At 46.8% G+C, this 22,748-nt stretch overlaps 1 protein-coding gene across 8 annotated transcripts in view; it reads left to right on the top strand.

The window, feature by feature from the left end:
• PLCD4 (phospholipase C delta 4) overlaps positions 1-22,748 on the top strand; it is a 31,984-nt gene that overhangs the window by 7,653 nt on the left and 1,583 nt on the right. For 3 of the 8 annotated variants that reach the window (XM_019976747.2, XM_070772266.1, XM_070772280.1), the window contains exons 2-13: positions 5,369-5,424; positions 5,559-5,717; positions 6,921-7,149; positions 8,257-8,386; positions 8,954-9,185; positions 15,857-16,058; positions 16,994-17,138; positions 17,942-18,094; positions 19,746-19,913; positions 21,135-21,291; positions 21,624-21,740; positions 21,977-22,149. In XM_019976747.2, the coding sequence (XP_019832306.1) occupies positions 5,403-5,424; positions 5,559-5,717; positions 6,921-7,149; positions 8,257-8,386; positions 8,954-9,185; positions 15,857-16,058; positions 16,994-17,138; positions 17,942-18,094; positions 19,746-19,913; positions 21,135-21,291; positions 21,624-21,740; positions 21,977-22,149 (1,887 nt within the window). In that variant the 5' untranslated portion in view covers positions 5,369-5,402. Of the gene's footprint in view, positions 1-1,060; positions 1,795-4,503; positions 4,639-5,368; positions 5,425-5,558; positions 5,718-6,920; positions 7,150-8,250; positions 8,387-8,953; positions 9,186-15,856; positions 16,059-16,993; positions 17,139-17,941; positions 18,095-19,745; positions 19,914-21,134; positions 21,292-21,623; positions 21,741-21,976; positions 22,150-22,748 lie in introns of those variants that run through there. The other 5 variants (XM_070772253.1, XM_070772261.1, XM_070772255.1 and 2 more) reach the window with 5 other exon arrangements.

A 22,748-nucleotide genomic window follows, 5' to 3' on the forward strand; every position in this document is an offset into this window, starting at 1 on the left:
TTCTATTATCAGAAACCCCTGATAATAGGCAGAGAGTTGTGAGACTTCCTTGGAAAGAGCCAGGGTTTGAGTTCTATGCCTCATTCTTAGCCTGCTCAATGATCCAGGGCACTTTGTCGGTGCCCATGAAAGAGAGGCGTAATGGGAAGGATTATAGAACCAAAAAACTGATTTTCAGACAAGTTGGTGTTGAGACCAAAACAACAATTCACACTTCAGGGACTCTGTCTGACCTACTCCCAGCTGCCTCCTAGGTCTGACCAAGTGCTGTCAAATAGGAGGCACTTGAGAATTTATGGGATGAGTGGAGGCATGAACGAATCTGGTTGATTCACAGGTGTCCATGAGAACATTAAATTGATGTGCACAAGAGTACAACAGAATCTTTCTAGGCACAGGAAATATTCTTTCATTTTTACTGTGACTTCTCTTTAAATAAAGCTGCCTTTTCGGGGAAGCATTGTAAAAAAAATATTGGAAGAGTACCCGCTCCTGGTCCTGTCTCTGATGTTAACTAGCTCTTTGACTTTGAACCATGGCTTCCTGATCTACTGTGGGAGGGAGTAGAGGGTTCCCTAGATTTGCTTGTGTCTCAGGAGCCCTTGTTAAAAATGAATATTCCTGGACCCCATCCTTAGAAACTCTGATCTGGTAGATTTGAGGTGGGGCTAAGGAATCTCTGTTTTAAGACACTCTACAGGAGACATTGATATAACAGGAACCACTAGATTGATGTGTTGTATGAGTCTTCAAGCTCTAACATTCTGAAGGCTATGACCTGTGACGGGAGCCATGAACCAGGTTTGTCATAATTCTCCTCCAAAGAAAGAGAGTAGACAGGATGAATCTCTTCCATCCTGCCCTCAGAGAGACTGTGCTGCTGCTAAGTCGCTTCAATCATGTCTGACTCTGTGTGACCCCATAGACAGCAGCCCACCAGGCTCCCCCGTCCCTGGGATTCTCCAGGCAAGAACACTGGAGTGGGTTGCCATTTCCTTCTCCAATGCATGAAAGTGAAAAGTGAAAGTGAAGTCGCTCAGCCATGTCCGACTCTTCTCTACCCCATGGACTACAGCCCACCAGGCCCTCCATCCATGGGATTTTCCAGGCAAGAGTACTGGAGTGGGGTGCCATTGCCTTCTCCGCAGAGAGACTGTAGACACCTCAAATTCCACTATAAGCCACAGGCAACTCTACCAAAGTCCATCTCCAGGTGATATGAAGCCACCTGTCAGCTGAGGACCAAATTTTGCTTGGCAACCCTTGGCCACTTCCTGCCCTATTTGTGTATCTATTATCTCATCTGTATTGTAGAGGTAATTATCTGTATCCTCAGGGAGCTCCACATATGTGCCTAGACGTAAAGAGTTAAGACCCAACCTCTCTCTCAGTCATTATCCTCTGATTCTTGCCTCTTTCTCTTGCTCCCACTCCCAAATCCTTTTTCCCTCCTCTCCAAACTGTACCTGCCTCAGCTGTGACCATCCTCCCCATTCCACCTTCAGGTGCCAGAGGAAACACCAAGACCTAGAACACCTAGGTTCTAAGTTGCATTCTCTGAGTAGTTTGTTTAGTCAGTCTCCTAGGATACAGGGGAAAATGAAGCTGAGCAGAAGGATCTGTTACTCAGGATCCCCACCCAAGAGTCCCCCTTCCTGAACCAAAGTCTCAAGCACCTTTCAGGGGACGAGAATCCAAGCCATTGCAAATTAGAAGAGAAACAAAAGAGCAAGGAGTAATGAGGAGAAGGGATGAGAAGGATGAGAAGTCAAGAGCAAAGAGAGGCTGACTTAGGTAAGCAAATAGGAAGGCAAAGGGAGGGTCAGGAGAGAGCAAAGTGAGCTAGGAAGAAAGGAAAAGGAAGGGGTCAGGTAGAAGAGAGGGAAGGGGAAGAAAATAGGAAGAAGGAAAAGAAAGGCTGTTGAGTGGGATATGGTAGGAACAGAAAATGATGGGGTGGCGGGGAGGGAGAACAATGTCCCTCACTGGGTCCCAGCTCTGCTTTCATCGGCTTGCTAGAGAAAGCCTTTTCTAAGGGTAGTCTCGGTGAGGTCTCTGAGTTGGTCAAATGGAGACCTCAGTTCTAGCCCCAGTTCTGCCACTTAATTCCTTAGGTGACTGGCAGTTCAGCTAGCCTTCTGTCCCTTTATTTTTTCTAACAAAAGGATTCCCATACTTATTACTGAGCTCCATAGACCGCTGGTGGGGAAACAGAAAGCACGGGGAGCTAAGCATTTCGTCTCCCCTGTGAGTTGTTCAAAGAGCGGTGATGTTCTGTGATCTGGTTGGTTAACGTACAACCTTAACACAGGATAAATGTGTGCCACTTCATACGTGAAGCTTCTGACACAGCCAGCTTGGTTCTTCTCCAGTGTCTTCTCTTGGAGTTGTATCTGATTACCTGTTTTCATTGGAATCTATTGAGGAATGGGATGATTCTGCTTTTTTTCGTGGTCAGGAGTTGCCTGATCCTGAAAGTCTTGTGAGAAGACATGGTGAGATGCAAACTCAATCACACATAGGATGGCAGAGAAAAGAGCTCCTCTGTCCCTTTTCTACAAAATGAAGTCCAGCTCTGACATCCTGTGGCTCCCTGAGTTGAACCTAGCCCTCTATCGGCCATGTGTCACCTAGATACAGTTTTAAAACAGTGACTCAAGAATGGGAGCAGGGCACGCCAAGCTCTGAGGTTGAAAGAGTTTGACAAAAGAATATAAAATCATTTTCTAAGGCTGGTTTGAGATGAGGTAGGGCTGTTCCTGTGCTTGGGACTGTTCTCAGATCTCCCATGTCTCGACATTGTGGTGAGGCTCCCAGACACAGGCATATGGAAGGTAATTCTGTCTTCTCCCAGGGCCAAAGCCCACCCACCCCAGAAGTTCAGAGGAGAGAGGAGGCAAAATGTTGGCAAAGGGGATTAGACTTCAGCCCCAGGTTGACCCCAACCCCTCTTAGAGTCTGAAACTCTAAGACATTTAATGAAGATCTATTACTTTTTAGTCTTCATAGAACTTTTGCAAACCTTGGATTCCAAGCTGTGCAGCACCACCCAGCAAAGCAGAGATGCTTTCCTGTCTTCTTTCCTTCCTTCTTCCATCCAGAGGTCTCCTCTGGTCTCACTCAGGATTCTACATGCAGCCTCAGCCAGTAAAACCTTTCCCTCTTGGGACTGAAGCTGTGTTCTTGCTCTCCTGAGAGTTGCCTTATGTCTTCTGCTTAGACTCAGATTGGTTTCCTGCACATTCCTACTCCTTTGGAAAATCTTCTCTAGGTCCTTCAGTCAGGAGAGCTATAATTTCAGTGACTTCTACATCATTCCTGAAGATCATCACCCTGGGTGGCTTTACAGGCTCTTCCTACTTAAGGGAGATGGGGCACTAATATGCTGTGTGACCTCAGACAAGTCACATCATGTTTCTGGATTTCTGCTCTAACGTAGGGAGTTGAACTACATGATGTTTAAATGGAGTACTAACTGAATAATTAGTTTAAGGATTCTTGCCCTTTTTTTTTTTTCAGATGTTCACCACTGACAAATTGTTAAACTTATTCAGGGATGTTCCTGGCAGTCCAGGGGTTAAGACTTCACACTTTCACTGTAGGAGGCACAGGTTTGATCCCTGATTGGGGAATTAAGATCCCATATGCTGCAAAGGGCAGCCAGAAAGACTTTTTTAAAGTTTAAACTTACTAATTAAAACCCACAATATTTCTCTTCAACCATGGATCCTTTGCTTATACAAAAGCATAAAGCTTTATGTTCCGTGGACTTTGCCAGTTTCAGCATGATTTGTTTTAAGCACTGAGTATATTTGTTCTAGGCACAAAGCTAGGATCAAAGTGGCCACAAATCAAATCATCCAGTTCTTTTCAAGGCAAGTTTGTTGTTAGCTCTTAGAATAACTTCAGTTCAGTTCAGTCACTCAGTCGTGTCCAACTCTTTGCAACCCCATGAATCGCAGCACGCCAGGCTTCCCTGTCCATCACCAACTCCCGGGGTTTACCCAAACTCATGTCCACCGAGTCGGTGATGCCATCCAGCCATCTCATCCTCTGTCGTCCCCTTCTCCTCTTGCCCCCAATCCCTCCCAGCATCAGAGTCTTTTCCAATGAGTCAACTCTTCGCATGAGGTGGCCAAAGTATTGGAGTTTCAGCTTCAGCATCAGTGCTTCCAATGAACACCCAGGACTGATCTCCTTTAGGATGGACTGGTTGGATCTCCTTGCAGTCCAAGGAACTCTCAAGAGTCTTCTCCAACACCACAGTTCAAAAGCATCAATTCTTCGGCATTCAGTTTTCTTTACAGTCCAACTCTCACATCCATACATGACCACCGGAATAACCAGTCCTAAATGAACAATGGCACCCCACTCCAGTACTCTTGCCTGGAAAATCCCATGGATGGAGGAGCCTGGTGGGCTGCAGTCCATGGGGTCACTAAGAGTCGGACACGACTGAGCGACTTCCCTTTCACTTTTCACTTTCATGCATTGGAGAAGGAAACGGCAACCCACTCCAGTATTCTTGCCTGAGAATCCCAGGGACGGGGGAGCCTGGTGGGCTGCCATCTGTGGAGTCGCACAGAGTCGGACATGACTGAAGTGACTCAGCAGCAGCAGATGAGCATATATTTAAAGGTAGGAACTCTCTTTCAGTAGGTAGAGAAAACTTGAACATGCTGTTCTGAGACTATGTAACTTATCTGGTTCATTAAAACTGTGAGAATTACTATTATGAATAAGAGTATGAGCTATACTTTATCATGTAAAGGTAGAAGTGGCTTATTTAGCAAGGCGCAGCACTAAGTGTGGTAGAAGAGACAAAAGAAATACTCTGGCCTAGCTTGTCCAGAGCTGGAGGATCCACACAGGAGCATGGAGAGGGCTCCTGGAAGGGAAGTTGAGATGATTCTGCTTGGAGAAGGAAAGGCTAGGATGCAGAGAGATTCCAAGTTCTGAAAGGGGGCAGCCAGCAAGTCAGTGATTCCTAATAATGGGGAACTGATAGAGGTGTGGTCAACGTGACCTCATGGATTGTAGGGTGTTGGAAAAGAAGAGGGTATTTGGCAGAAACCCCTGGGTTGGCCCTGTCGGAGATGGCTGTGGGAAACGGCAGAAACTCTGAAATCAGATATATTTGGGTTTAAATTCCAAGTCCCTGTGTGATTGAGACAAGTTTCTTAGCCTCTCTAAGCTTCAATCACTAAACTCAAATTAGAAGTGAAAAGAGCTACAAATTATGTAGATGAAGTAGCTGACACAATGCAGGCAGTCAAGGAACACTAATTTCCTTTTCTTCCTCCCTCGACCTATTACTCTAAGACCTCAAGATTAACCTGAAGCCTCTTGCTGCTCCTCGCTCCTTTAGGTGACTCTGGCATCAGCTGGTGAAGCAGTGGGTGATGGCATATCTGCTGCAAGGCCGTGAGTACCCCTGCAGAAGAGGGCTTGGGGAGACAGCCCAGAGACAGGGAGGAGGCTGGACTCCTGTTCCAAAGCTCCTCCTGGGCCCTCCACCTTCCCTACCGGCTACTCAGTCCCTGCTTCTCCTGGCTCAGGGCTGCCCATCAATCAAGATCTGCTGCTGATGCAGAAAGGCACAATGATGCGCAAGGTGAGGTCCAAAAGCTGGAAGAAGCTAAGATTCTTCAGACTTCAGGACGATGGCATGACAGTCTGGCATGCCCGGCAGGCTGGAGGCAGGGCCAAGCCCAGCTGTGAGTGATGTGGGTAGCCCGGGGTGGGCATGTGGGTGGACAGGACCTTACAGGCCCAGCAGCTTGAGGGCAGAGGAGTGACCAGTGTCTTATGATGTGCCCTGTTCTGGTCTCTTTAGTGTCTTTATCTGAGCCTGTAAAATGGAAATTATAACTGTACTAGCCTCTTCAGGGTGTTACAAGGATCAAATTGGTTATGGTGTGCAAAGATCTTCCAAGAGTCTTTGCCACATAATAAGGCTAAATAAATCATAGGTTTTATCTTATTACTATCATCATCATCATTATTATTATAGCATAATCTCGGGTAGCCAACTGTCTAGATAAAAGCCCTGGCTCTGCCAATTTCTAGCTGAGTGACTTTGGACAAGTTATTTAACTTAAGCTAATATAAGTTTCCTCATCTACAAAATGAGGATTAAACAGCCTAGTACATTACAGGAGCTCAAGAACTTAATGTATATAAACCACCTAGCATGAGGCCTGAAACCCGGATCAATTTAGTGAGTTAACCATTATAGTGAATATTTCTAAATATCGTAAATGCGTCATAACAGTGTTCCTCCTATTGGCCAAACACTTTATGATCCCTCTAAAAATGTGACCACAGGACTCACGTAAGAGAATCTACTTTAGAGACATAACCAGAGCTTACGATCCACACCAGCCCCAGCTGAAGAAGCAGGGGGAAGGATTTCTCTGGCTCCCTCCCAGACATCTGGAAAGAGGAAGCCCTCAAACCTGGAATGAGAGAACTGAATTTGGGCACGTCATGCTTTGGTGTAACTGCTTCTATCCTGCAAGTGTGCTTCCACTTGTCAGCCCCACCAGTCTTCCTGTAATTGATCACCATTGGATTGGCCATGGAAGGGACCATCCCTTATTTAAGATTAGGACGCTGAGGGGCTACATCATTTTCGTCCCTGTCACACTGCCAGTTGGTGGTTGGAAGCCAGGTCTTGCCATTTCCAGCACAGGCCCCTTGTCATGCTGCTATGAAAACAACGACTCATGTGGCAATCTGAATTCCAAGAATCTGCATCTCCCTGTACTAAGGCTTTGGGGGTTTTAGTCTATGGAGGCTGGGGTCCCTCCTCCTGTGGTCTCAGAGAGAAGAAGGGGGAGTACTGGTCCTTGGCTCTCAGCTGCTGTGATTTGTCGGACCCTTTGCTTAGGGCCCCCCACTCACTTCTTCCCTGGCAGTCTCAATCTCCGACGTGGACACAGTACGTGAGGGCCACGAGTCTGAGTTGCTGCGCAACCTGGCAGAGGAGTTCCCCCTGGAGCAAGGCTTCACCATCGTCTTCCATGGCCGCCGCTCCAACCTGGACCTGGTGGCCAACAGTGTCCAGGAAGCCCAGACCTGGATGCAGGGGCTCCAGCTGTTGGTGGGCTTTGTCACCAACATGGACCAACAGGAGAGGCTGGATCAGTATCAGCAGGATGGAGTCAGATTGGGATCCAGGGGTCACTGAAGGAGCCAGATGCTGAAGGGCTAGGGACAAGTAGGAGGGGGCACAGGGCTAGAGGGGCCTGAGAGTCCAGATGGGGTGGCCAGGGACAGCTTGGGCTGATGTGAGGCTGAGATACTGAGGGAAGAATGGAGGCCTGTGATGGCACAGACAGAGTCACACAGAGTTTGGAGAGGAATCAGGGCCCCCAGGATTGGGTAAAGGGACCGTGAGAGGCAAACTAGGAGCTGATCCTGAGAGCTGAACAGAAGATCCCAGTGGCATTAACTCCCATAGGGATGGGGAGCAACTCCTTAGGGGGCTTAGTGGAATCAACTCACTTCAAGTTTCCTAGAATGTATTCATCTTCTATGCTGGTCCATTCATTTATTCACCATCTATTAAGCAGAATGTAAGAGGCACTATGCCAGGCTTTAGGGATACAAAGATTAATGAGGCTCAGATATTATTTTAGTCAGCAGAGAAAATAGAATTGTGTGAATAATTTAATTTACCAGCATTACAGTACTTAGCTGATATGTGGGTGTTCAAAGGAAGGAGAAATACTTATTTCTAGCTGAGATGGTCATGAGAAAGCTTCAGGAGAAAGTAGCGTTTGAGCTGAGCCTTGAAAATGAGTAGAATTTGAACTGAAGGGAAGAGGAGGGGAAGGCACTCGTGTCTGAGGAAACATCATGAATAAAGACCCAGAGGTAGGAAGCTGAAGAGCTGGGACATCACCAAGCAGGGGCTTGCTGAATCTGTCTGAGGTACAAGGTAGTCATTTCTGTGTTGAGAAGGCTGGTTTGGGGCCAGATCACTGGGGTGAAGGAGATCTTAATTTCTATGTTAGGGAAGTTGGGCTTCTTTTTGCAGGCAACAGGGATGTCCCCAAAGGCACCTGAGCCATGCAGGGGCAAGATAGATTGGTGCTCTGGGGAGATTATTCCAGAAGCTAATGTGGAAAATGAATTGGCTCTGGGGAGGGGACTGGCAACAAAGACAGGGGAGCAGTCAATGGATGAATGTGCACACACATCTGCACACACAAACACACACTCAGTGCTTTTGCCTTGACTCAGACCTGGATGGCTGAGTGATTGGTTCCAGCGTGGAGACAAAAACCAGGATGGTCGGATGAGTTTCGGAGAGGTCCAACGGTTATTGCACCTGATGAATGTGGAAATGGACCAGGAATATGCCTTTCAGCTTTTCCAGGTGAGTCTTCTGGGGAAAGGTTAGCAGAAGCCAATCAAGGCCACATTCTCCCTTAGCCAGAAGTCCTCCAACCCTCTCCAGCAACACACAGCTGTTGAATCTCTCCTACTACGCCAGGTTCATTGGGAAGTGTGGGTAGGACATGGTTCTTACCCTTCAGTCTTGTTGGAAAGATGACTCATAATCTTATGAAAGGTAAATAACAACATGTTATTACATCAGACCTCAGGGACCTCTCTGTCCTTGGCCAGGATTTCACAAGTGCCTAGTACAGTGGAAAACTCCAACTGGCATGTGAGTAAATAGAAAAAGGGATCTTCTGATCTTTTAGGGACATGTTGGGGGCATTTAATTCTTTCTAGTTGAAATTTTTCTCCAGTAGCAAATGGTATGGCCGAAATTTTGCTTTTTACTTCCTGTCGTGGCTTTTCCTATGAACACTAAATGTCAGGAGTTCTGTGGAAGCCAGCCTGGCTCCATCAATAATAACGCCCTTACAAGGAAAGTCAAAACTGCAACATCTGCCGTTAAAGGGTTTTTTACTCTCCTCTAAACCCTCTTCTGCAGACAGCAGACACATCCCAGTCTGGGACTCTGGAGGGAGAAGAATTTGTAGAGTTCTATAAGTCATTGACTCAGCGTCCAGAAGTGCAGGAACTGTTTGAAAAGTTTTCATCTGATGGGCAGAAACTGACCCTGTTGGAATTTGTGGATTTCCTCCAAGAGGAACAGAAGGAAGGAGAACGGGCTTCTGACCTTGCTCTGGAACTCATCGACCGCTATGAGCCTTCAGAAAGTGGTAAGAGGACTAGGGTGGTGAGGCAACACACATGGGGGCCAGATGGGGGACCAAGAGACAACTAGCCTTCTGCCTAACTAAGGGAAAATTCAGTCCCCCAGACCCCGTTCCCAATCATCTTCATCTCATTCAATCACTCCTCCAGAAGGAGAAAGCCATTTCCTGCCCACATAAGACAGGAGTCTCCTCTGTAGTGCTGTATCTCTTAGGAGGAAGAACATTCCGTAAGTCCCCTTTCCTCTACCACGCTCATATTTCTCATTCTTCACTTTCACACTGTTCTTCCTGATATCAACCTTTGTCCTCAGTGGAAACATAAAATCCTTCTCCTCTTACTTTTGGCTTCTTCTCTAGGGCATGTGATTCCTTTCCCTTTAGTTCCCTTCATGGTTCCTGTTTGCTGTCTCTTTAAGTGCTGGCTCTCTGCCCTTTCCTGGACTTTCTCCAAGTTCCCCAGGTGGTTTTTGAGTCCTAAGTCCCTGAGCTGGGCACCTAGTCAGCCCCTGGCTGAGGTGGATGATGAGGTAGACAATCATTTGGCTCTTAACAAGCAGTTAAAATATGCCCTCTCTGCCCTCAAACCTTCTCCTTGCCCCTTTAGTAGACACCTTCCTGCCCTTCATTCCTTGCAGAGCATGAAAAACTTACATTATTAACAAAAAGAGGGCTTCCCTGATAGCTCAGTTGGTAAAGAATCCACCTGCAATGCAGGAGACCCCAGTTTGATTCCTGGGTTGGGAAGATCCGCCGGAGAAAGGATAGGCTATCCAGTCCAATGTTCTTGGGCTTCCCTTGTGGCTCAGCTGGTAAAGAATCCTCCTGCAATGCGGGAGACTTAGGTTCAATCCCTGGGTTGGGAAGATCCCCTGGATAAGGCAAAGGCTACCCACTCCAGTATTCTGGCCTGGAGAATTATATGGACTATATATATAGTCCATGGGGTCGCAAAGAGTCTGACACAACTGAGTGACTTCCACTTTACTTCACTTTATAGCTCTTACATTATTTAGTCCTTTGTGTGTGTGTGTGTGTGTGTGAGTGTGTGAGTGTGTTAGACGCTCAGTAGTGTCCAACTCTTTGCGAACCCATGGACTATAGCCCACCAGGCTCCTCTGTCCATGGGATTTCCCAGGCAAGAATACAGGAGTGGGTAGGCATTCCCTTCTCCAAGGGATCTTCCCAACTCAGGGATAAAACCCCAGGTCTCCTGCACTGCAGGCAGATTCTTTACCATCTGAGCCACCAGGGAAGCCCTTAGTACTCACTGCTGCTACTGCTGCTGCTAAGTCGCTTCAGTCGTGTCCGACTCTGTGAGACCCCGTAGACGGCAGCCCACCAGGCTCCGCCATCCCTGGGATTCTCCAGGCAAGAACACCGGAGTGGGTTTAGTACTCACTACATCCTTGTAAATCAAAAGCAATAATCTTTATTGGGCCTTTGCTAAGCATCCCATAATGTGCTGATATCTCTACATGCCTTTTCTCTTCTAATCCTTCCAACAACCCATGGAAGTAGATTTCTATTATCAACTCAGTTATACAGAAGAGGAAAACTGAGATTCAGAAAAATTAAATGACTTGCTCAAAGTCAACAGCTAATGAAAGGAGGAATTGTAATTCAAAGCCAGATCATTGACTCTTACCTGGTGCCTCTCTTGAGAATGAGAATAAGACATGAGAGGAATGTGAGCTGGACAGGTGACCCAGGTTTCTTAGGTCTCAATTCCCATTCCCTTTCATTCATTCATTCATTCATTCACTCGCTACTTCAGCAAATGCTCACTGAGTACCTGTAATGTGCCAGGGCCAATGATAGGCAACAGAGATACAGTAGTAGGTCAGACAAGGACACTACCCTCATGGACCGTGGAGCCAAACAAAGTGTTGCAATCACTGATTCCAGATTTATGTGGGTGCTTAGAGAAGAAAGGGGCTGTGACGCAATCTTTTCAGAAAACTAAACAGAAGAGGAAGTTGAAGGGTTAAGACAGGATCCTCTGTTTCCAGTGAAGAATCCAGCATACATCATTACATTTATTCTGCCTGTGTGCATGCTCAGTCACTCAGTCGTGTCCAACTCTTTGTAGCCCATGGACTGTAAGCCCACCAGGCTCCTTTGTCCATGGAATTTTCCAGGCAAGAATACTGGAGTAGGTTGTCATTTCTTACTCCAGGGGACCTTCCCAACCCAGGGACTGGATCCTTGTCTCTTGGGTTTCCTGCACTGGCAGGCAGATTCTTTACCATTGAGCCACCTGGGAAGCCCCACATTTTTTCTATCCACCCTTTTTGGAGTTCTTTCCCTTTTCACTTGATTATCAGATACAACAACACTGTGGCTGCAAAGTGTGGTATCAGTCAGGAGACAGAGGCTCAAGTCCCCACTCTGCTTCTTATAGAGTACTGAGTTGCTTAACCTATCGGAGGCTCAGTTTTCTCATTTGTAAAATAACTGGTGATCAAATGAAATAAAGCACATGAAAAGTACCTGGTAGCTATGGACTTTATCAATTTGCAATTTGAGTCATTACAGTCAAGAATGAAACTTTGTGGGATTTCTCTGGCAGTCCAGTGGTTAAGACTTTGAACTTCCACTGAAGGGGGCATGGATTTGATCTCTGATCGGGAAACTAGCACCCTGCACGCCTCAAGTCTGGAGAAGGCAATGGCACCCCACTCCAGTACTCTTGCTTGGAAAATCCCATGGACGGAGGAGCCTGGTAGGCTGCAGCCCATGGGGTCGCTAAGAGTCAGACACGACTGAGCGACTTCACTTTCACTTTTCACTTTCATGCATTGGAGAAGGAAATGGCAACCCACTCCAGTGTTCTTGCCTGGAGAATCCCAGGGACGGGGGAGCCTGGTGGGCTGCCGTCTATGGGGTCGCACAGAGTCGGACACGACTGAAGCGACTTAGCAGCAGCAGCAGCATGCCTCATGTCATGGCCAAAATATAGAAAGAATGAAACTTTGAGCCCAACTTCTTGCCATTTTCCACCATCGCCAGGCCTTGTCACACCTGGAATGAGGAAGCTAGGCTTGAGAGTAAAGCTGTTCTGCCTCCCCTGTAGCAAAGTCATCCTCAGTGAGACTTCACAGTCCAGCAGTGTAGGGCAGATTCTGACATCTGACTCCCTGGGTTCAAATCCCAGCTCCTTCACTTATTAGTTATGTGACATAATATTATACAGGAGGCGGTGACCAGAACCATCCCAAAGAAAAAGAAGTGCAAGAAGGCAAAGTTGTTGTCTGAGGAGGCTTTACAAATAGCTGAGAAAAGAAGAGAAGCAAAAGGCAAGGGAGAAAGGGAAAGATACCCAACTGAATGCAGAGTTTCAGAGAATAGCAAGAAGAGATATGAAAACCTTAAGAGAACAGTGCAAAGAAGTAGAGGAAAACAACAGAAAAAGAAAGACTAGAGACCTCTTTAAGAAAAGTGGAGATATCAAGGGAACATTTCATGCAAGAATGGGCACAATAAAGGACAGAAACAGTGAAGACCTAACAGAAGCAGAGGAGATTAAGAAGAGGTGGCAAGAATACACAAAAGAACTGTACAAAAGGTCTTAGTGATCTCGATTTCCACGATGGTGTGGTCGCTCACCTAGAACAAGACATCCTGGAGAGTGAAGTCAGGTGGACCTTAGGAAGCATTACTATGAATAAAGATAGTGGAGGTGATGGAATTCCAGCTGAGCTATTTAAAATCCCAAAAGATGATGCTGTTAAAGTGCTGCACTCAATATATCAGCAAATTTGGAAAACTCAGCAGTGGCCATAGGACTGGAAAAGGTCGGTTTTCATTCCAATCCCAAAGAAGGGCAAAGCCAAAGAATGTTCAAACTACCACACAATTGCACTCATTTCACATGTTAGCAAGTTTTTAATGCTCAAAATCCTTCAAACTAGGCTTCAGTAGTACACAAACTGAGAACTTCCAGATATACAAGCTGGGTTTAAAAAAGGCAGAGGAACCAGAGATCAAATTGTTAACATTCTTTGGATCATAGAAAAAGCAGTAAAGGAATTCCAGAAAAACATCTACTTCTGCTTCATTGATTATGCCAAAGTCTTTGACTGTGTGGATCACAATAAACTGTGGAAAATTCTTCAAGAGATGGGAATACCAGACCACCTTACCTGTCTCCTAAGAAACCTGTATGCAGGACAAGGAGCAACAGTTAGAACTGTACATGGAACAAGGACTGCTTCAGAATTGGGAAAGGAGTATGTCAAGGCTGTATGTTGTCATCCTGCTTATTTACCTTATATGCAGAGTATCTTATGTGAAATGCGAGGCTGGATGAATCACAAGCTGGAATCAAGATTGCCAGGAGAAATATTAGCAACCTCAAATATACAAATGATACCACTCTAATGGCAGAAAGTGATGAGGAACAAAACAGCCTCTTGGTGAGGGTGAAAGAGGAGAGTGAAAAAGCTGGCTTAAAACTCAACATTCAAAAAACGAAGATCATGGCATCCAGTCCCATCACTTTGTGCAAATAGAGGGGGAAAAGTGGAAACAACGACAAATTTTATTTCCTTGGGCTCCAAAATCACTGCAGACAGTGACTGTGTGCGTGCTAAATCACTTCGGTCGTGTACGATTCTGTGCAACCCTAGGGACTGTAGCCTGCCAGGCTCCTCTGTGCATGGAACTCTCCAGGCAAGAATACTGGAGAGGGTTGCCATTTCCTTCTCCAGGGGATCATCTTGACCCAGGGATCAAACCAGGGTCTCTTATGTCTCCTACAGTGGCAGGCAGGATCTTTACCACTAGCGCCACCTGACAGTGACTGCAGCCATGAAATTAAAAGACCCTTGCTCCTTGGAAGGAAAGCTGTGACAAACCTAGACAGCATATTAAAGAACAGAGACATCACTTTGCTGACAAAGGTCCGTATAGTCAAACCTATGGTTTGTCCAGTAGTCCTGTATGGCTGTGAGAGTTGGACCATAAAGAAGGCCGAATGCCTAGAAATTGATGCTTTCGAGTTGTGCTGGAGAAGCCTCTTGAGAGTCCCTTGGACAGCAAGAAGATCTAACCAGTCAATCCTAAAGGAAATCAACCCTGAATATTTACTGAAAGGACTAATGCTGAAGTTTCAATACTTTGACCACCTGACATGAAAAGCCGACTCATTAGAAAAGACCCTGATGCTGGGAAAGATTAAAGGCAGGAGGAGAAGGGGATGACAGAGGTTGAGATGGTTGGATGGCATCACTGACTCAATGGACATGAGTTAGAGCAAACTCTGGCGGACAGTGAAGGACAGGGAAGCCTGGCATGCCCTAGGGCTGCAAAGAGTCAGACATGACTGAGCGACTGAACAACAACCACAAATGTGACCCAGGGTATGTTACCTAACCTCTCAGGGCAGATTATGTTATATCCACCTGATTGTGTTGGTGAGAGGATTAAGGGAGATGCTGCATGTTATGTCCTTGGCAATGCTCAAGAAACCCTCAGGCCATAGTAAGCAGTAGCTACACAGCCCAGGGCATAACACACAGGTACCTTGGTCTTGGGGCTTCCCAGGTGGTGTTAGAGCTGAAGAACGCCTGTGCCAACATAGGAAATGTAAGACATGTAGGTTCGATCCCTGGGTTGGGAAGATCTCCTGGAGGAGGCGTGGCAACCCTCTCCAGTATTCTTGCCTGAAGAATCTCGAGGACAGAGGAGCCTGGCAGGCTACAGCCCATAGGGTAACAAAGAGTCTTCAGACGTAAAGCAACTTGGCATTCATGCACGCACCTTGGTCTTGTCACTAACAAGTCTTTGACTTTGATCCTCTCTGAGCCTCGGGTGCCCCATCTATGAAATTAGTCCTTTGGACTAAATACTGTGCTGTCCTTCATGGTAACCCTGAGCCCCATGTGACTATTTAAATTTAAATTACAGTCGGCTCTCTGTATCTACAGGTGCCACATCGCGGATACAGAGGGTCGACTGTACCATGAGATTCTGTGTAAGGCACTTGAGCGTCCATGGATTTTGGTATCTGCTATGGGGAAGGGGCCGGAGAAGGCAATGGCACCCCACTCCAGTACTCTTGCCTGGAGAATCCCAGGGACAGGGGAGCCTGGTAGGCTGCAGTCCATGGGGTTGCTAAGAGTCAGACATGACTGAATGACTTCACTTTAACTTTTTACTTTCATGCATTGGAGAAGGAAATGGCAACCCACTCCCGTGTTCTTGCCTGGAGAATCCCAGGGACGGGGGAGCCTGGTTGGCTGCCGTCCATGGGGTCGCACAGAGTCGGACATGACTGCAGTGACTTAGCAGCAGCAGCAGCATGGGGAAGGGGGAAGTCCTGGAGCCAATCTCCTGTGAATACAAAACAGTAATTCAGTTCCACAGTCACACAGCAACATTTCAAATGCTCAGTAGCTTTATTTATTTAGAGGTTATCATACTGGGCTGTGCAGACCAGAGAACACTTCCATCACTGTAGAAAGTTCTGTTGGGCAGCACTGGACTAGCATGATCTTAATAATTCCCTTTGTATTTTTATGGTTCTCTGAGGATGGGGATGCTTGAAATGACAGGCTGGATAGGGCAGTGGGGTCTGGAGGCTGGGAGTGGACACCATTTGAAAGGCTGGGCCCTGGAGAGGGGTGGGGTGCTCTGAGCAGAGAGCTTCTCACTCTAGCCACTCCACACCCCAGGAAAACTGCGGCATGTGCTGAGCATGGATGGCTTCCTCGGCTACCTCTGCTCGAAGGACGGAGACATCTTCAATCCAACCTGCCACCCTCTCTACCAGGACATGACTCAACCCCTGAACCACTACTACATCAACTCCTCCCACAACACCTACCTGGTGGGGGACCAGCTTTGTGGCCAGAGCAGCGTGGAGGGATACATACGGTGCTGTGGGGCTGGGGGGTGAAGGGGTCCAGCTCATGAGATGGGAAGGTCTGTGGGAAGTTGGAGGGGAATTGTTAGTTGACTGCAGGAATTGAAATGCTGTTGTGGGGGGATTTGAGCTGAGGATTCCTTGGTCCCTGAGAGACTTGGAGGAGATATTGAAGACTGGCAGGAGAGTGCTGTGGAAACCCTGCGGGTAAACACAGCTTCTCTTTCATAGGACATGAAATTACCTTGGCACCAGGGGTCCTGACAAATTTATTTTGAACAAATAAATAAACTCAATGTTAAATGGGAGGCAGTAGGGAAGAGGATTTAAAAACATAGGTTCTGGAGTCAGACCATTTAAGATCAACCACTAGCTCCCTCACTTGGTACTCTGAGGTCAAATACTTAACCTCTCTCTGCCTCAGCTTCCCTATCTGAGACACAGAGAGGATTACTATTCTGTCTATTCTGTCTAGCTTGTTGTGAGGATTCAATAAGGTAATTTATGTGTCAATAGGTAATAAATGGTACCTGACTTTATTGTGATTAACCATGCAATAGGTCAAATAGTCAAGGCATCTTTGTAATGTCAGCAGCTGAACTAGTCGCTTCATGTGCAACTTCCCTAGGAAGCCTAGCAAGGAAGTAAAATGTAAATTTACCGAGAGTTTGAGTAACTCAGGTGTCATATAAAGATATACAAGCAGAACACCAGAAGGCAGTATGTGATGGCTCCCTAAGGGAGGATTGTTGAGTAGGGCCTGGTGGAGATCAGTGTGAGCTGCAGGTGTGTCCCGGCAGACAGACAGGGGTCCACGGAGATGTAAATTGACAGTCTTGATGTGTGAGTGCCAGTGAGCACTGTTCTCTCCAGAGAGGGAAGAGGGTCCCTATGTGAAAGATCACACCTTGACCCCTCCCGTCCCTGGGGGGTGGGGTTCTTGCAGGGCCCTGAAGCGGGGGTGCCGCTGTGTGGAGGTGGATATATGGGATGGACCAAGCGGGGAACCTATTGTTTACCACGGACACACCCTGACCTCCCGCATCCCATTCAAAGATGTTGTGGCCGCTATAGGACAGTATGCCTTCCAGGTGGGAGCCTCAGGATGGAAATACTGGTGATTAGCAAGAGGATCTGAAGGAAGAGACTCTGGGTCTGGGGTTGGGGAGGGATGCAGGGGAAAGTAAAAGTATTAGTCACTCAGTTGTATCCAACTCTTTGTGACCCCATGGACTATAGCCCAACAGGCTCCTTTATCCATAGAATTCTCCAGGCAAGAACACTGGAGTGGGTATCCATTCCCTTCGCCAGGGGATCTTCCCGACCTAGGTGATGTCAAATGACATATACGTAAAAGAGATTTTAATTGTGAAGCATCAGGCAAACATTAAGGGATTATTATGAATAAGTGTTGGATGTGTTACTAGTTAAGTAGTCATAGAAGTAATTGCTAACTGTAATGATTACTTCTAAAAACTTCTGTCACCCACCTGGGAGAGGGCGGAGGAAGAAACAAACTGGTGGGTAGAGCTGGGAGGCAATAGCTATCTGGGGATGAAAGTCTGAAAGTATAACGTGAACATGTCTGGGGCACTGGCCTGGCTTTCCCACTCTAAGCCTGAAAACTCAAAGGTCCCATAAGGACCTGGGTCAGACCTGGCACAGATCTGAGATTTGGGGTCCCAAGAATGACTTTTAGATGTGGGGTGCCTAGACCCAGGCAGATCTCCTGGAGGCCTGGCATGGGGTCAGAGGACTTTTGGCAATCAGGGTACTCAGTTGAATAATTGGCAGGGGGTGGGTGGTGGGGTGGTGGGTGGGGGTGGAGCTGGAGAATCAAGAAGGTTATAGGCCTCAGAACTCTGGCTCCAGCATGCCTTCCCCTCCTGACCAGACGTCAGACTATCCAGTCATCTTGTCGCTGGAGAACCACTGCAGCTGGGAGCAGCAGGAGATCATCGTGCGCCATCTGACGGAGATCCTGGGGGACCAGCTACTGACGACAGCCTTGGATGGGCAGCCTCCCACTCAGCTGCCCTCCCCCGAGGTAGGGACCCTGCCTTCTAGCCCAGGCTTCCCTACCGGGCTTGGCTCTTCCTCCCAGGCCCATCTGTTCCCTTCTTCTCACCCTCAGATGGACCGTCTTGCTCTTTAATATTCTCAGAGACAACTTTAATTTTTAAAAAATCGAATTCAGGGTGTTCCAGTGTGGCCTAGTGGTTATGATTCCAAGCTTTCACTGCCAATCCCTGCTCCAGGAACTGAGATCCTGCAAGCCGAGTGGCATGGCCAAAAGAAGTAAAAAAAAATCTAATTCAACATAAAACTCCAGATATAGCTTTCTAAATTTAAAACCATTTGTTTACTTTATATTTCTTTTTTCAATGGAAGATCTTCATTTTTTTTCCTGATAGTTCATTATTATAGGCTCTACAAATATAAAGGGAGATTACCCCACCATAATCTCAACCTCTCCAATAACAGCTGCCAACATTATAGATTTTTTACACACTTATATAGACATATATATGTATATATGGTTACATTTTTAAAAAATGTGAATGGGATAATCCTTTCTATCCCTTTTATATATATCACAAATATTTTTTCATATGTATTTTCTTTTTTAACAGTTCTATAGTATTAAACTTTATGTTACTGACCATAATTTACTCAACCAGTAGGTGGTAAAAATAACCAGTAAATTGTAAACATTTAGGTTGTTTATAATTTTTCATTTGTACATAGAGCTTTGCTCATTTACTCTTTCTTTGAAATGGATTCCTAGGAAAAAAATTGCTGGGTTGAAAACTGCATGTTGACATTTTTGGTTATTATTGTCAAGTTGCCCTCGTGGCGGGGGGGGGTGGGGGGGGTGGGCAGGGTGCAGAAAAAAACCAAATTTCACTCCAACTGAACAGTGTAAGGGGATGACTACAAACAACTCCAGTAGTGAGATGATTCGTAATGGCAAACATGAAAAAAAAGTTTTTAAAAAACAAAGGTCTGTTTTATTCTTTCAAATTAACTGATATTATTTACAAACTTTTTTATATTAGTTTATAATTTTTCTTGATATATAACTTTAAAAAATGTTAAAGATATTAATGCTTTAAAAATACTTTTTTGCAGTCTATTTGGGCAGGGGTGGCCACGCTGTACGACTTGCATGACCCAGTTCAAAACCAGGGACTGAACCCAGGACACAGCCGTGTGGAGTCCTAACCACTGGACCGCCAGGAAACTCCCCTTGCAGTCTATTTTTTCTTTTTGTCTTCATAGCCTCTTCTGTTTTACAGGTTTTTAACCTTTATGTAGTCACCTCTGCCAATCATTCTTTATGTCTTCTGAGTTTTCAAAGGCTTTCCTACCTTGAGGCTTTTCAGAAAGAGTCTCTATCTTCCTCTAATACTCTAATGTTCTTTACATGTAAATCTTGAATCTATGAGGAATCTTTACGTCTCAAATGTGAGGTAGGGGTTCGCATGTATTTTTTACCTTAGAGATGTTACAGGTCAGCTTAACCATAAGAAATCCCTGCTCTATGTATCAAGTAGCCTTCCTGTGGGAACTTCCGACCACTTACTTGCTTCCTTTGCCTTTGAGATGGTCCTGTGAGAGCTGCATAGGAGCTGCACGACCCACAGGAGGGGCCCAGAGCAGACAGGTAGACAGGCCCCTCTGTTTTTGTCCCCTAGGACCTTCGGGGGAAGATCCTTGTGAAGGGGAAGAAGCTAATGCTTGAGGAAGAGGAGGAAGAACCAGAGGCTGAATTGGAAGCAGAGCAGGAGGCTAGGCTGGACTTGGAGGCCCAGCTGGAGTCTGAGCCCCAGGACCTGAGCCCTCGCAGTGAGGACAAAAAGAAGGTAGGCCAGAAGGGTGGTCTTTCTGCTCTGGCGTTTGATTAGTCAGTACTACAAGCTGAGACCCCATTTGTGAAGAGACTGGAGCCAGGCAGGGTGGAGAACCAAGGAGCAAAATGCTCCTTGCCTCCAATGACAAGAGGCATGAGAATCCATACACAGCATCATCATATAGATTGCCATATACAGACATATGGCAGTGGCTTTCCAACTTCTTTGTTCTGTGAGATCTTTTTTTTTTTTTTTTAATGAAATTCTATATGGAAGCTCAGGTCACAAAATAGATATATGCAGAGTCATTCTGGTTGAAGTACTTCTTTGGCTTTCTCCTGGGTCTCCCAGGTGACTTCTGAGACATCTTTGTACTACTTCCCAGTCTCTTTAAATGATACTTCAAAAACCACTGATGTGTGCATGTGTGTTGTTATATTAGGTAAGTAGGGCTTACTAGAGTGACTGCTATGACCTCAACTAAAGTGGGTTTATTGCTAGAAAGTTTCTTGGAAAAGGTGAGTCTGAAAAGGGACCAGAAATAGCCAAAGAGGAGGAGCATGAAAGGTTGGGGAAGGGCTGCCAACAGTGGGATCACCAAGATCTTGCTTTGAAGTCTGCATTTCTCTCTCTTATGCACTTGCTTGGCTCAGCTGAATGACTTCTAGCTAATTATCCTGTTCTCTCTGGAGCTGTGTTGTCTCACCTGCTGCCATGCCCAGGGATGGAAATGGGAATTCAGAAAAATCTATAGATGTTACTCTGGGACTCTGACATCCTTCCAGGTGTGAGTTCCATGACCATTTGCATAACTTGATGTATCTGGATTCATATACATTTTGATAAAAAATTAATTTGTTTTAAAAGATGAGAGGTAGTGAGGATGACATCTCTGTTTAGCAGTGATAAGTTAAAGACCTGTTACTTGCACAGTAACCCTTCAAGCCCAGAGGCTGAAACTGATCCCTTTAGTATACGTAGACTGCTTTTATTCCCATTCCCATCCTCAGGTTGTGATGTGCCCGCTGTTGTGTCGGCCTTTGTGTTGTCAGATTATGGCCCAGGCTCCTATTTCCAAGCCTGGGCTTCTTCTCTTTCCCAAGCAGGTGAGGCAGGAGGGAGGCAGCGGGCAGAGCCTTAGGTTGGGTGGGGAAGTTCAGATCTTGGCCACTGGCTTCTTCCCTCTCGGATTGCTAATGGCTCAACTCTGTCATCCTCTCTCTCCTTTTCCAGAAACCCAAGGCCATCTTGTGTCCAGCCCTCTCTGCCCTGGTTGTCTACTTGAAGGCTGTCACATTCTATAGCTTCACTCACTCGAGGGAGCACTACCACTTCTATGAAACATCATCTTTCTCTGAAACCAAGGCCAAGAGCCTCATCAAGGAGGCTGGTCAGGACCAAGAGGGAGGGATGGAAATGGGATGGGTAAAGTCAGGTCTGACGGGTAGGAGGATGAGTTCCAAGAAAGAGGATGAGGGAGCAGAGGGACGCGGAAGTTAAGGAACTCCCCGGACCAGGTATGGGGATAGGAGGTGAACAGTGGACTCAAGGCTCTAGTGGAAAGACAGCTGGGGGAGGTGGTCTGCATGGAGCAGAGACAGTCACAGCCTTAGGAGATGCTGGAGAGAAGAGTGAAGTAGGTGGGCGGGGGCTCTTGGGACCAAGGAAGTAGGAGGGTCCACTCCACCCACTACCATCTCAGGACCCACACCCTCTTTACAGGTGATGAGTTTGTGCAGCACAATGCCTGGCAGTTAAGCAGAGTGTATCCCAGTGGCCTGAGGACGGATTCATCCAACTACAACCCCCAGGAATTCTGGAATGCAGGCTGCCAGATGGGTGAGGGAGTGGTAGGGACAGGGAAGACGGAGTGCAAGGGCAATGGATGGGAAGTTGGTCCCTGGGTGGCAGCGGGGCCAGAGAGTGCTTCAAGGGGAGTGCCGGGCTGAGAAAGACATTCTCCAGTGTTGCCAGCAGCCCTTTTACACCCAAAAAGTTCTCAGTCTGGTTTCCCTGGAAGATGGCTGCCTAGTCCCCAAGGTGACTCTTTCCTTTTTTTCTCCTGGGGTCCTCAGTGGCTATGAACATGCAGACAGCCGGGCTGGAGATGGACCTGTGTGATGGGCTCTTCCGCCAGAACGCTGGCTGTGGCTATGTGCTGAAGCCAGACTTCCTGCGCGATGCCCAGAGTTCCTTCCACCCTGAGAGGCCCATCAGCCCTTTCAAAGCCCAGACCCTCATCATCCAGGTATAATGGAAAGAAAAACCACTGGGAAGAAACTGGGATAGCTGAAATAGAGCCTGGGGCAGGGGGGAGGGGGGCAGGGGCGGCTAGGTCTGACAGGAGTGTAATAGAGGGAAAGTTCCTCATGGGGCAGCATGGACTTTGGAGTCAATCGCCTAGGTCCAAACCCATTTACTAGTCATGTAATGTTTGGCAAACTTAACCTTATTCTCCTCACCTGCAAAATTGGGGTAATACTGCCTACTGTACAGAACTGTTGAGATTAATCTGTGTGTGTGTATGTGTGTGTGTGCTCAGTCCTGTCTGACTCTTTGTGACCCCATGGACTGTGGCCCACCAGGCTCCTCTGTCCATGTAATTTCCCAGGCAAGAATACTGGAGTGGTTGCCATTTCCTACTCCAGGGGATCTTCCCAGGGATTGAACCCGAGTCTCCTGCACTGGCAGGCAGATTCTTGACCACTGAGCCACCTGGGGAGCCCCTCATTAATCTGAAGTGCTGACAACAGTGCCTAGGGCACAGAAGTGCTATAGAAGGGTTGCTGTCATAACTTTCCCACTTTCAGGCCTTATTAAATTTCTACTTGGATGAATTTTAAATTG

This window comes from Bos indicus, chromosome 2 (assembly GCF_029378745.1).
Source record: "Bos indicus isolate NIAB-ARS_2022 breed Sahiwal x Tharparkar chromosome 2, NIAB-ARS_B.indTharparkar_mat_pri_1.0, whole genome shotgun sequence".
In the NCBI taxonomy this organism is placed as follows: domain Eukaryota; kingdom Metazoa; phylum Chordata; class Mammalia; order Artiodactyla; family Bovidae; genus Bos; species Bos indicus.